We start from the raw sequence: 14,594 nt of genomic DNA on the forward strand, positions 1-14,594 counted from the left end.
TGTAAGAGGAGGGGAACACGTGAGCTGGTAAGGAATTCCATTTTTTGGAAGTGCAACAAAGAAAGGAGTTGCCAAATTTCCTTGTGCGCGATGGAATTGATGTTACAGTTAGGCGGTGACATCGAGAGCCAGCTCGCGTAGACTTAAGCAGGAATTAGAGAGAATAATTCCTCCGACTGTATCACTCGCCGTGATACAGTCGATAGAAGACGCTGAGCGCTTCTATCTCTCGACGCAATTGTAAAGTCTCGAGGGTGTTTGTGACCTTTACGTCGTCAATAATGCGGACCGCACGTCGCTGCAACCGATCCAAGGCCTCCAGTAGGTACTTAGCGGAGCCATCCCAAAGGTGCGAGCAACTTTCTTACTGGTGGTAGGGCTTTGTGCAAGCTCGTCTGGGTAGGTACCACCCACTCATCAGATATTCTACCGCAAAACAGCAATACTTGATATTGTTGTGTTCCGGTTTGAAGGGTGAGTGAGCCAGTGTAATTACAGGCACAAGGGACATAAAATCCCTTTAACGACTTGGGACGGCGCTTTAGAGTAAGGCGTTCACTTGAGACGTGTGGGCGCAGAGTGGGGGCCAGTGCGTACCTGATTCAAACAATCGGAGTAGAGGTTAACGTCCCATTGGGGTTCAGATATATTATATACAGTTATATACAAGCGGACGGCGGCTAGTGGGAGGGATAGCGAATGTTTTATTCCTTTATTTTTACACATCTGCAGTTATTTGATTAATAGTAGATTTATTTATGAAGGATAATTTAAAAGCGTTCCAATACGATTCGTAAGTTTCAAAGCCAATGTTTGATATTTTTTATATTTATCTATACACTGGTGGTTGAGCTTTGTGCAAGCTCGTCTGGGTAGGTACCACCCACTCATCAGATATTCTACCGCAAAACAGCAGTACTTGATATTGTTGTGTTCCGGTTTGAAGGGTGAGTGAGCCAGTGTAATTACAGGCACAAGGGACATAAAATCTTAGTTCCCAAGGTTGGTGGCGCATTGGATATGTAAGCGATGGTTGACATTTCTTACAATGCTAATGTCTAAGAGCGTTGGTGACCACTTACCATCAGGTGGCCCATATGCTCGTCCGCCTTCCTATTCTATAAAAAAAAAAAAAAATATTCAACGCAAGACCGTACCTGTGTTTTGTACAACAGGCACAGTTGTTGTACAAAACACAGCCTCGATGTTAATCCCTTGGACTAAGGTCGCAGAAATGTCCATCCCCAGCATGGCAATTTAACTTTGTATCATCAGCGGTGTGCCACAGAGGGAGGGAAGAGGGGAAAATGGTGACTTTTTCGCTGTGAGAGCGCAGACCTGTGTTTTCTTGGCATTAAACTCAACAAGATTATCAGAACCCCATTCGGCGATGAGCTTTAACGTCCTATCGAGTTCAATGACAAGATTCTCCCGCCTCTCCTCAGTTTCCGCCCGCAGTATTCGGCTTATATATATATATATATAATAAAATAAATAATATTATTATAATTATTCCGCTTATATATATGTAAGTATATATATATATATATTACGAAGGAAACAACCGTCTGCCAAGCGCGCGTTTATTAGAACGTATTCGGCATTTAACGACTTGGGACGGCGCTTTAGAGTAAGGCGTTCACTTGAGACGTGTGGGCGCAGAGTGGGGGCCAGTGCGTACCTGATTCAAACAATCGGAGTAGAGGTTAACGTCCCATTGGGGTTCAGATATATTATATACAGTTATATACAAGCGGACGGCGGCTAGTGGGAGGGATAGCGAATGTTTTATTCCTTTATTTTTACACATCTGCAGTTATTTGATTAATAGTAGATTTATTTATGAAGGATAATTTAAAAGCGTTCCAATACGATTCGTAAGTTTCAAAGCCAATGTTTGATATTTTTTATATTTATCTATACACTGGTGGTTGAGCTTTGTGCAAGCTCGTCTGGGTAGGTACCACCCACTCATCAGATATTCTACCGCAAAACAGCAGTACTTGATATTGTTGTGTTCCGGTTTGAAGGGTGAGTGAGCCAGTGTAATTACAGGCACAAGGGACATAAAATCTTAGTTCCCAAGGTTGGTGGCGCATTGGATATGTAAGCGATGGTTGACATTTCTTACAATGCTAATGTCTAAGAGCGTTGGTGACCACTTACCATCAGGTGGCCCATATGCTCGTCCGCCTTCCTATTCTATAAAAAAAAAAAAAAATATTCAACGCAAGACCGTACCTGTGTTTTGTACAACAGGCACAGTTGTTGTACAAAACACAGCCTCGATGTTAATCCCTTGGACTAAGGTCGCAGAAATGTCCATCCCCAGCATGGCAATTTAACTTTGTATCATCAGCGGTGTGCCACAGAGGGAGGGAAGAGGGGAAAATGGTGACTTTTTCGCTGTGAGAGCGCAGACCTGTGTTTTCTTGGCATTAAACTCAACAAGATTATCAGAACCCCATTCGGCGATGAGCTTTAACGTCCTATCGAGTTCAATGACAAGATTCTCCCGCCTCTCCTCAGTTTCCGCCCGCCCAGCCACTGCGCGTCCGTGGTATCCACCATGCACTGTACTATCGTCTGCATAGCAATGTATGTTCCCAAGAGAGAGCTGACATTGATATGCAAAAGAAAGAGTGTGGGAGATAGCACAGATCCCTAGGGGACCCCAGCATTCACTACATAGAATTGTGAAGCGAAACCATGTACTAAAACACGAAGGCTACGCTTGTGTAGGAAGCTGGCAATCCAGGTGCATAGCTGAGCAGGCAGACCATATTGCGGCAGCTTGGAGAGAAGACTTCTGTGCCAGACCCTGTCGAAAGCCTTAGAGATATCGAGGCTGACAGCCAACGATTCTCCGAGCTTGTCGATAGCTTCACCCTAGAGGTGTGTTACGTACGCTAGAAGATCACCTGTGGACCGTTTTGGTCGAAACCCGTACTGACGATCATTAATTAGACAGTGATCTTCTAGGTAATGGATCAGTTGGTTGCTTAGAATCCGTTCCATCACCTTACAAAGTACTGAGGTGATAGCTATTGGTCGATAATTTGACGGGTCAGACCGATCCTCTTTTTTGGGAACCGCTTGCACATTAGCTCTTCTCCAAGCCTCCGGCACACATCCCGAACAGAGAGAAAGTTGGAACAGGCGCGTTAACACAGGAGACAGCTCCGCCGCGCACTTCTTCAGCACTATGGCTGGTATTCCATCGGGACCGTTAGCTTTCCGTACATCAAGTGATTGCAACTCCGCACGCACATCACGTTGCTTGATTTTGATGTCAGGCATCGTGTGGCCACATGAAGGTATTGTTGGTGGCGGCGCACTACAATCATCGATCACGGATATATCGACAAAGAGTTTAGCCAGGAGATCGACGTTCTCCTGCGGACTGTGAGCTAGCGATCCGTCCGGATTTCTGAGCAGTGGCAGCGAAGGTTGGCAGAAATTGTTTCGCACAGACTTGGTCAGACGCCAGAAGCTTCGGGAGCCCCTAGGATGCGAAACAAGGTCATGACCAATCTGTACAATGCGCTGTGCATCCGCTCTCGTGTATGCCTTCCTACGAGACTTGGAATTTTTATTGTAGTTTGCTTTCAGTGAGTCAATGTTAGATGCCCCGCTAATGCAGCCGTTGATCCACGCGCGATATGCCGCCTGCTTAGATGATACAGCATCGACACATTCACGAGTGAACCAACGGTTACGCGTACCCCTACTGACGAGATCTGAGCTAGGAATGTAGTATTCCATTCCCAACATGATCTCGTCAGCAACAGCAGCGGCACTAGCTTTCATACCCACTGAAGCAATGTTCCTTCCAAGGGACCGACGCATAGTAATCGCGCATACCGTCCCAATCTGCCGACTTATAGTGCCAAACGCGACGTTTACATACCACTGGTGGCGACAGCTTGGCCTGTGGCACTTTGGTAGATATAAGGTTGTGATCCAAAGAACCAAGTGGAGCTTGAACCACAACCTGATATTCCACCGGGTGAAAAGTCAGCAAAAGATCTAGTAGAGAAGGTGCTTGCCCATCAATGTCTGGGATCCTGGTGGGCTGATTACCCAGTTGGGTCAAGTCATGTGTGAGAGCAAAAGCATGAGCAGACCTTCCAGCATGGTCAGTTTTGAGGGACTTCAACTATGATTCATGGTGAGCATTAAAAACCCAAAAACACACCAATTCCGCGTAAGGAAACTGCTCTTGCGCACCATCAGCCACCCGAATAAGATGGCCAAATAATCGGCTTGTCTCCAAGTCACCACTGTGGGATCTGTAGAGGCACACGTAGACTCGACTCTGACGAACCAGGTCCACACGTACCACCAACACGGAGAATGAGGAGTCAAACAGCGTGGGTATGGTGGGGGTGTGCACCGCTGTACGAGCGTTATTTCTGTTTTGTTGCGCTACCATTTAAGAAAAAAAATGGAAAGGAGACGTGAACCGAGCGAAGTATTGCCACGATAGGAATAGGCAAAGTATGGAGGCGTGTTTCCCCAAATGGTTGCCAAAAGGGAAAATACACTGATACGCCGGACGTAAGGGCCCCCGAACCCCCCCGGAAGTGGCCGCCGGGATCCCACCTTCCGGTAACCAACCGGCACGACGGTCCACCCCGAGATTATTCGTGGCCTGGTGGCACAGCCTCGCGAGATGGTTAGGCACGCTCGGGCCCCTGTACGGGCGGCCAGCGGAACAGACGTTTCTTCGGATCTCCCTGTCTGGCAGATCAATACAGTTTCCCCCGGCATTGGTTCAACAGCCGTCTCCACTGGACCAACACTCATCGCAGCAATGAACGCTCGGGCACTGGCTTTACACTGGCCGACCTCGAAACGCGGCTGCAAGTCGCTTCACGAGTTTTTCACCATGCGTACGGTGGTAACAAGCCAGGCGGATGTTTAACATCCTACCACCAGATGAGCAGATGGTCACTCAGATATCCCTTAGTCGCCTCTTACGACACCTATGGGTAAGATAAGGGCAGTGAAGTGTATTCTTTTTCCGTCACTGCACGGATAAAAATACTCCCATAGTTTTATGCATTATTTTAACAAAGAAAACTTACTGTTTTACAATTGGCTGTTATAATAGAAAATCTATCGTATGAATTGATTTAAAGAATTTAATTCGTCAATTGCTTTTACGAAAATTCTTATTAGGTATTTCTTAAATATTTATTGTCTCGTGCATATATGTTGCACGTATATAATTCTATTTTACTTATGATATTGATGAATTGTTTTATATTACGTCATCTTTGATATATAGTTAGGAGGTGTAATCAGTTCCACTTCTGGATGCCAATTATATATTTTTTTGTTAACTATAACTTATAATGAATTTAACAAACAAAACGGTTTCATTTTATATAATCTGTGTAACGTCCGCATTCCACATAAGTTATGTCGTAGACAGATGCATTTGCGATTTCATGCGTTCAAGCTAGTAAACTTAAATTCGAGATCAGAAAAAAGCACACAATTATTTTAAGAATTATCTTTTAATATTTTATCGGACATATTGTAATTATGCTTAGGTTTAATAACTATGTATTTACGGCACAAATAATGATATATGGTTAAACATAGATTTATCTCTTTCTCGCATAATTGATTTGACATTCGAAAGAAGAAGACAGCATTGTTTGACTAATCACCCGCTTGTTACATACAGTACCTTAGGGAGGATCACTGACGCAGCAAATAGCCGCGAAGTCGCCGCCTTGAGTCAGCTCTGCACGTACCACCTAAATTAATCTAATAGATCAGCATTTTCAGCACTATATATTAGGATGGAATAATTATATGTATCATTCAATATGTGATGCAGTAACGGTCAGTATTGTTTCTTAGGATTATGTTATATAGACAGAGAAGTTTCCTCTACCTACGATCAAGTTAATCACCACAATATTAAATGTTATGAGCAACGCCATCTGTGTTTGTTTTAATGAACTTTTAGATTCAAGAATTTTTTTTAATTAAATATGGCACAAAAACAGATTGACACAGTTAACAGGTAAGATATATAATAAATAATATTATACATTAGGTAAAAGCTATGTGACTACCCTGAAGCTGAAATGTACACAAAAAAGGCATAGTGCAAAAATAGAAGCATAATTTTATAATATTAGCGTCCTCTGACTTATTTTGTGTACACTATTATAGATAAAACTCTCTTTTTGATTATGATTTCCAAAAAGTACTCGTTTCTGTATTGATAACACTAAAAGGTGCTAATATTTATGATCATTCGAGTCTTCTTCTCATTTATTGCACACTGAAATGCCCCAGTGGCTCAAACGCGTGAATCCAGTAAATTTATGAATTTTAGTGTTTTTAAAAATTAAGATTTATTAAAATACTTCTTTGTTGAATTTTGACTACTAATATCAAATTGAATACCACAATATTTAGTTTTATGAACAACGCCATCTGTGTTTATTTTGTATGCACTACTAAAGATAAAAACTATTATTTTGTAAAATTACCCATTCGTGTATATAGATGGCGGTAGAAGGCGCTATTTTTTTCAGTCGTTCGAACTTTCCACTATTAATGATTCACTATTTTTTTTATCAAATACCGAAATGCCCCAGTGGTAGAAACGCATGAATCTTTACCGATGAGTGCTGATTCAAACCCAGGCAAACACAAATCAATGAATTATCATGTGCGTTTTTTTTTTGTTTATAATAATAATAAATTTCGTGCATCGTCGGATGGAAATGGAATGTGCCAACAAAATCCCTTGAAGCAGCTTGGTGGAAAAAACTCTAAGCCTTCACAAAAGAAGAAGAAGCCGTAATCTAATTAGGGTCGTAGCTTGTCTTAACCCAATCATTTAGTCTAGTGGGTATCTGACATAGATTCTTACCAGACCAATGAGACAAAAATAAAGATGTAAGCAAAAAAATAATATGGAGTAAGTTGTAATTATTCTATAAGATCATTCTAATTTTTTTATTTTAAATTCATTTTCTTTCTTAAAAACAAGTAATTAGTATTTTTAACGAGTCAAATTCCGGCGCCTTAAGCGGCGGCGAGTCACACATAAACCTCCCCCCCAACTCAGATAGGGGAAACGAGTAAATTTTTTCCCGCGGAAAAATAGGGGAACTGAGGAAAAGCTTATCAATAAATTTCTATACAAGTATTTTTGGCAACTATCCTAGCCGGTGCGTGACCCGGTTTCGGGCACTGGCATAACACCTGACCTAACGCAACGAAAACGCACCCAGAAACTAGTAAACAAAATAAAACACAGAATAGGTTTAAGAGAATTTTAATAAAGTTTGTCCTTTTTTAATTCCACTCTCTTGTTTTTTTTTTAATTTCATTATAAAATTGTAAAAAAATAACAATAATAATACGTTTCACATAAAATTAATTTCGTAAATAGATCTACCATAAAGATATCGATTTTAAGATAATTGAGTATATCATTATTATACAAATGACTTGTAAATTTCAACTCTATGATCGACCATATAAGACAAAACTCACAATCATTTCATATCTGCAAGAAAAATGCCATTGCATTAATTACATTTATTAATTGACTTTATACAATAAAATTAATTTAACAGCCTCGTTTGTATTGGCACATTTTTTGTACTTCTTTGGTTTAACATTAAAAAAATTAATAATTAACACTACAATTGTTCATAACGAAAAACTTATTGATTTATTAATAAACGCGAACTAACATATAACAAAATATACAAATATGTCATTAATGCTATTCCAATTGTATGTATTTATTAATTAAATTTTGTTCAATATTTAAAGTGTGAAAGGTTACATGGAGTGCAAGGGTGCGACATTTGCAACATAACTTTAAAAAAAAATCACTGCCACATTTTGGCATTAATTTTTGTTTTGCAGAATATAAATTGGAATAGAATAACTTTAGCCAATTGGTTTCTTTTTATCACATTTACTAACAAACAACAATTTCACAAATTTCGATTCATAGGATGTTTCAATTTAATATAAATAAATAAATTAAAAAAATAAAACTAAATGCATATAAATGCCTTACAAGATTAAAATACTTTTTTTAAATAATATAATTTGATTAACGATGTTTTTTAAATTAGTGTTATTATTCTTATATTACAATTTCTTATTTAAAATAATAAATAGCTATATTGAGTTCTGCAATTTCATTTGCACATACTTGTGAACAGGCTAGTCGGCGGTGTAGCACGGGCGTAAGAAAACGTTAACTGTTTAATAAAATGTAATATTCATTTTCACGTTTCAGTTTAGTGTTAGTCAATATGAGTACTGTTTTTACAGAGCCCCACTTTATTTGATTAACCAATTGCAAGAAAAAGGGCGGCAAATTCGGAACGCGCACCGAGCGCTATGACCCATGCTACGCTACTGAGGCTAGTATTCTAAATATCGCAGTCACGTACATATATAAAAGCTTGTTTTTATAGTATTATTAACAGACTAATAAAAAAGGTACTCAACCCAATCGTTTTTTTATGCTTTGGTTTTCCAGAATTACATCATTTATAAAACGATTTAGAATTTTTATCTTTTATTTGAAAGGATACACTTCTATATGAACCCGTTCCAAAATGGTGTCAAACATTTTTAGATCAAGAGCATAAGTGAATAAATTAATAATAAATTACTAGCCTCTAAAAATAGGCGTCTGCTTTAAATGAATATAAAAGAAGCTAGTACGTATTGAAATTACATAGTGATTCATTGCTAACATGGCAAGTTTAAAGTTTTATACAATCGAACATGTTTCAAAATATATAACTTTTATATATTATTATCGCGATCATGCTCAGGGGGTACCAGGGCCTCACTGAGCAGGGGATGTTACTTTGACAAGTATGTGCGCAAACACAAGTGTATGTCTCTATTCCTAATCCTACGGGACGGCATATCGATCGACCGATTGGAGAGTCACGCAGGACCAACGGACGGGCTTACTGAGGCACGGGGGTGTTAACTGGCGACATATGCAGAGTTGCTTAGTTAATTCTTTGATCGGGAGACCTATTGACGTTATTTTGGTTTCAAAAATGAACACCTTGTTCAGGTTATGCTTTGTGCGGTCATCAGTAAAGAGGTATACATACACTTCAACCGTTACGTGAAAGGCGGTTTTTTTTTGCAATAGCTCAAGCCTCTCTCTTATTCTTTACCTTATTTGTACGGATTATTTAATTAATTTATTATAATTAAGTACTAAAATTATCTTATGAGCATTATTTGCACTACGCACTAGGGACGCGGGTCGTTGGCGAGGTGCCGCTGTAGGAAGTGCTCGTTTTCCTGCACGTGAGTGAAGCTGGCGATCGCGTTGGGGTAGCTGCCGTCGGGGAGCGGCGGAGCCGTGAACAGCACGCCGCGCAGGTAGCAGCGCATCTCACCGTGCTCGCGCGCGCAGAACACCAGCCCGCTGCCGCTGTCGCCCTTGCTCAGCGTCGTGCCTGCGGGGGGGGGGGGGGGGTCTTCCGTTACGACGTGTTTACTAGGTGGGGAGCCTGTCTGCAGTAGCTATAGTATTCTATCGCCTAGCAGCAATACTTAGTATTGCTTTTAAGGGAAAGTGAACCAGTTTAATTTCAAGCACAATAACACATATTAGTTGCCAAGGTTGGTGGCGCATTGGCGGTGTATAAGTGACCAACCCTATTATATTTTCTAAAATCTATTGACGGTGGTAACCACTTACCAGGTCGGCCATTATCCGATTTAATTTCAATAAAAAGGAGGTCGGAGGCCGAAGTGACTGGTACTCATAACGAAACGCATTCGACTTACCGTTGCCGAAGCTGGCGCAGATCTTGTCAACTTCGATTAACTCGATGTTCAATTGCGGGATGCGTTTTTTGCATTCCTGCCACTCCACGTACTTCATCTCCACAACCTTCAGCTTCGTGGACTCGGTCCCACGTCGGCTCTGAGTGAGTCCCCAACCCGCAGCCTACGGTAAATTTTTTTACTAAAGGCGGATCCAAAGGTCCAATTATATTATAAAATTTGGTCGTATCGCTGATTACTATTGTATTTGTATGTCTGAGCCTTATCATTAATTAGGAATATTTTTTTACAGTTATGGTTTTTATCAATCATTAGGATATAACATAAGATTATGCAGAGAAAGTGAATTTTAGTATTTGTTTATTTCGCCGAGTGTATTAATGTTATTTAAAGCAATATTTGTCATTTCACTTACTCTGCCCATACTTCCTTTTTTCAACTGGAATTCATCGAATTCTGACGAGAAATCGAGACAAACTGGACGAATGTAGATACTGAATACGAATCTGTCTTTCACTTTGACCACAGCCAGATCATACTGGTAATCCAGATTATCTCCGCCGTATCGTTCAGGTACATGAATCGCTGAAACCTGAAAAAAAAAACCAATTAGACACTTCACTTTTCTCACTTCAATGAGCCGAGAGATGACTCAAGGTTTAACGCGTGAATATCAATCGACCCAAATCCCGTAATTTCAAAGACAGGCAAGCAGTTTTCATGTGGTTAATTCGTCTCGTGCTCGGTGGTCACGGAAACCAGTTTGTTTCGAGACTGTTATTAGCAATAATAGCATTTTTATTTGTTTCCCTGATAAAGCTTTTTTATAAAACATTCTGCCCGCAGTTTCTCCCCCGTATGCAGGGTCAGAGGGGCAGGGGCTAAATAAAAATTGACTCCTCAACGAGGGTTAGGCTTGCTGCGTACAAAGTTTCATCAAAACTGGTTCAGTTGTTTAGCCGTGAAAGCGTAACACATAGAATTACATTAGTAGTATTTTTTATAAGATAGGTAGCCGGACGAGCATATGGGCCACCCGATGGTAAGTGGTCACCAACACCCAAAGACATTGGCATGGCAAGAAATGTTAACCATCGCTTACATCGCCAATGCGCCACCAACCTTAGGAACTAAGATGTTATGTCCCTCGTGCCTGTAGTTACACTAGCTAACTCACCCTGCAAACCGGAACACAACAATATCAAGTACAGCTGTTTTGTGGTAGAATATCATCTGATGAGTTGGTGGTACCTATTCAGATAAGCTCCAAACCTTCTCCTCAAAAGGGAGAGGAGGCCTTAGCCCAGCAGTGAGACATTCACAGGGTGTTACTGTGAACTGGCACAAAGCCACCACCACCATTGATGATCATTTACCATTGTTGATCATTTTTTTTAAATTAATTATTAATAATGTTCTGCATCAAAGTATATAAAAATACTTACTTGGGATGTCTGCTGGTAAAGTTTGTCCCGTGTGTCGTTCAGCTCCCTGTACAGCTTGCCCGTAGCCACCATGAAATGCTTGACCGGCATGACTCTACGGTCATCGTTCGACCCAACGCAGTGCGCAGCTGTGCGGGGACAGGTATTATTTTATACACTGTGCAGTAGTGCGGGTGCAATTGTTCAAATTCTACAATCAATATTAAATAACAGGGAGGAAGCGGGTTTTTATACGCGTCGGTGGTCAGAGCGTGTAAAGCGAAACGGACTTGCAATATAATAATATAGTATAGTAACAGCCTATGAATGTCCCACACATATGTGGCAGAATTTCAATGAAATAAGACACATGCAGGTTTCCTCACGGTGTTTTCCTTCACCGTTAAAGCACGAGATGAATTATAAACACAAATTAAGCACATGAAAATTCAGTGGTGCTTGCCCGGGTTTGAACCCACGATCATCGGTTAAGATTCACGCGTTCTTACCACTAGGCCATCTCGGCTTTTTTTTTTTTTTTATAATAAAACTAAACTATCATAACTACCAAAGAGTAGTAATGTCGGTTAATTTTTTTACATGGCAACACTAAGTCAATTTCGGAATAAGCGGCTAGCGGATCGTTCTGGCACTGACCGGTGACGGCGGTCCACTCGTTGACGAGCGAGCCGCCGCAGATCTGCTCGTAGTCGTCGCCGGTGCCGTCGGCGCGGCGGTACACGACGACGTGCCACGGGAAGTCCCCGCGCGGCGTGGGCGTGCCGCACTCTGCAACGAGCACACATACAAGGCATGCCTTTTAAGTTCTGTCGTTTCCATATTTCCCGGCAATTTTGAATTTGGAACTGTTCTATATTCGAATGTGTTTAAATTTTGAATCTCAAAACATTCGAAATCAGTATTAGGATTAATGATATTGTTTAGTCACAGCGTCGATTGGAATCTGTCAGGTTACGTACGAAAATGAATCTTTCTAAGGAAAATGTTAGTGCAATAATTTTCTACAACTTTAGAAGAGGCCTGACACGGCTTCAGTGTTTTGAAGAGTTAACATTTGTGTTCAGTGATGAAGCCCCATGTCTGCAGACTGTCGAACGCTGGTATTTAGAATTCCAACGTGGAAATACTAGTGTTAGTGACAAATCTCGCGAAGGACGGATACAAATCCGCAATAACTGAAGATAACATCATTGCTGTGAGACAACTAATTCTCGAAGATCGTCATGTGTCGTATCGAGAAATAGAGGCTCTATTAGGCATCTCAGGGACAACCATTCAGAAGATCTTGCATGAAGCGCTTGGTGTGAGAAAGCTAGTTTGCCGTTGGATACCGCATCTGCTTTCCAACGATCACAAGGCGGCCCGCGTCAGATAGTGTAAGAAAACTCTGCAAAGGTTCAACCGAGGAGAGTCAAATCACGTCACGCCATCACCAGTGGTGGCGAATCTTGGATCTAGGCCTACGATCCTGATTCCAAAAGTTTTTTTCTTCAAACGACAAAACTCAAAAGGCATGCCTCGTACACATACATATACGTATATAATGACGCGCCGGTTGGCTTGGTTGGTAGATACATGCCTTTCACGCCGAAGGTTGTGGGTTCGATTCCCACCCAGGACAGACATTTGTGTGCATGAGCATGTCTGTTTGTTCTGATTCTGGGTGTAATTATCTATATAAGTCTGAATTTTAGAAAAGAAAAGTAGTATAATATATCAGTTGTCTGGTTACCATAGTATAAGCTCTGCTTATTTTGGGATCAGAAGGCCATGTGTAAATGATGTCCCAGGATATATATGCCCTATTCCGATCGGAGTACGAGTGAAGGTAAACGAACCATAGATTTAGAATTCAAATTGCACGCGGTTTTCTAAATGTTCAGCTGTACTAGGCACTATAAACAGTTCTCGATTAATTTACCTTTACTTATAATACGACACTATTCCACTTAACAAGTCTTAACCGCATTAATTTAACTTTCGAAGTTCCGATTACAACTTCGCCGACATTGAAAACGCCAATTTTTAGCGAGTCCATGGGAAATATTATAGATTATTCAATATCTCGACCAATGACATCGGTGCCAAAGTTCTTCATTTGGGTTCACTCCTGTTGTGGCTGGAATACGTTAACACGCCTATTACTTATCGAAACTGTTATATTATTTTTAAATATTTGTCTTTGTTGCATCTTCGTATTGATTACTTTGTTTGGTTTTCAAAAAAAAAAATTAAAGTCCAGAATGTCCTTGGTAGTCGCCATTTAGTGATAATGCTAACGTAACTATGTCTGCCTATCTGTTACGCTATCGAGGTCAAACATTAAATCGATTTTGATAAAATTTGTTAAGAAGCGAGCCTGAATCCCCATAATATATATACTTCTTCACCCTTCAAGAAGTAAAGTTCATTAATTCAACATAAATGATCATCAAAATAAATGATTGTATACAAGTTCTGACAGGAATTTTTTTTTATATATATGCACCGGGATGGCAAATGACTCTACTCCACCTGATGGTAAGTGGTAGTAGAGTCGAAACGCGACGACGGCCAGAACAGTCGGGTACAATGTTCTGTAGTAGCCGTCCCCGCCTTGCCGGCCCGCAAGATGCCTCTTCACGCTTCGTTTGAAGGAAAAAAATCGTGACAAAAGCTTAACTCAACGCGGGCGAAGTCGAGGTTTCCGTTAGTTATGTATTAATACAGAGGCGACTCTTTCTTTAACTTAATTATTCGCACTTACTGGCCATCCTTAACACAGGCTATTATTATAATCCAGCTAGGATAGCCAGAACTACGAACTTTCGAACTTAAGATCTACAGCCGCACGAGCTAGCCTCTGCACCGAGGCAACAGACTTACTGGCTAGACAGGTGGGCTTGTAGCTCCAGCCCGCGTCGGTACAGTACATCTGTGGCAGCGGTTTGGGACTGTAGTAGTTGGGGCGGCGACACTCGGGCATCACAACGGTCCCGAGCACCTCCAACTCTTCGCATTCACGCGTGCCGTTCGTACCCTTGTCGAGCAGCACGCATCGGTACTCCAAGCTATCCGACGGCTTCAATGAACAGGCACCTGCGAACACAAATAAATCTTAATTTTTCGTTGTCGAGACATGTTACTAAAATGTATACAAATTTAATTAAATTTGAAGTTTTTTTATTAAGGTTACATTATAACTGTATTGTTAATTGAATTACAATTGTGTTCATGTCATGTCATTTATTTTAACAATCGAAGAACAAGTAGATATTAAAAACCTTAGATTTACATATATATATACATACATATATATATATATATATATATATTATAATACCT

The 14,594-nt window shown here is 40.7% G+C and overlaps 2 protein-coding genes across 5 annotated transcripts in view; both read right to left on the reverse strand.

The window, feature by feature from the left end:
• The window catches only part of LOC126779483 (modular serine protease-like), an 88,494-nt gene that overhangs the window by 48,015 nt on the left and 25,885 nt on the right, over nucleotides 1-14,594 (reverse strand). The gene's annotated exons all lie outside the window — the stretch shown is intronic.
• Nucleotides 7,347-14,594, reverse strand: part of LOC126779486 (modular serine protease-like) — an 81,617-nt gene continuing 74,369 nt past the window's right edge. Inside the window, exons 9-15 of one of the 4 annotated variants that reach the window (XM_050503503.1) lie at nucleotides 14,136-14,348; nucleotides 11,907-12,038; nucleotides 11,271-11,398; nucleotides 10,241-10,417; nucleotides 9,826-9,988; nucleotides 9,284-9,491; nucleotides 7,347-8,258 (exon numbers count right to left, since the gene is read on the reverse strand). In XM_050503503.1, the coding sequence (XP_050359460.1) occupies nucleotides 8,255-8,258; nucleotides 9,284-9,491; nucleotides 9,826-9,988; nucleotides 10,241-10,417; nucleotides 11,271-11,398; nucleotides 11,907-12,038; nucleotides 14,136-14,348 (1,025 nt within the window). In that variant the 3' untranslated portion in view covers nucleotides 7,347-8,254. The remainder of the gene's footprint in view (nucleotides 8,259-9,283; nucleotides 9,492-9,825; nucleotides 9,989-10,240; nucleotides 10,418-11,270; nucleotides 11,399-11,906; nucleotides 12,039-14,135; nucleotides 14,349-14,594) is intronic. The other 3 variants (XM_050503499.1, XM_050503500.1, XM_050503502.1) reach the window with 3 other exon arrangements.

This window comes from Nymphalis io, chromosome 29 (genome assembly GCF_905147045.1).
Source record: "Nymphalis io chromosome 29, ilAglIoxx1.1, whole genome shotgun sequence".
In the NCBI taxonomy this organism is placed as follows: domain Eukaryota; kingdom Metazoa; phylum Arthropoda; class Insecta; order Lepidoptera; family Nymphalidae; genus Nymphalis; species Nymphalis io.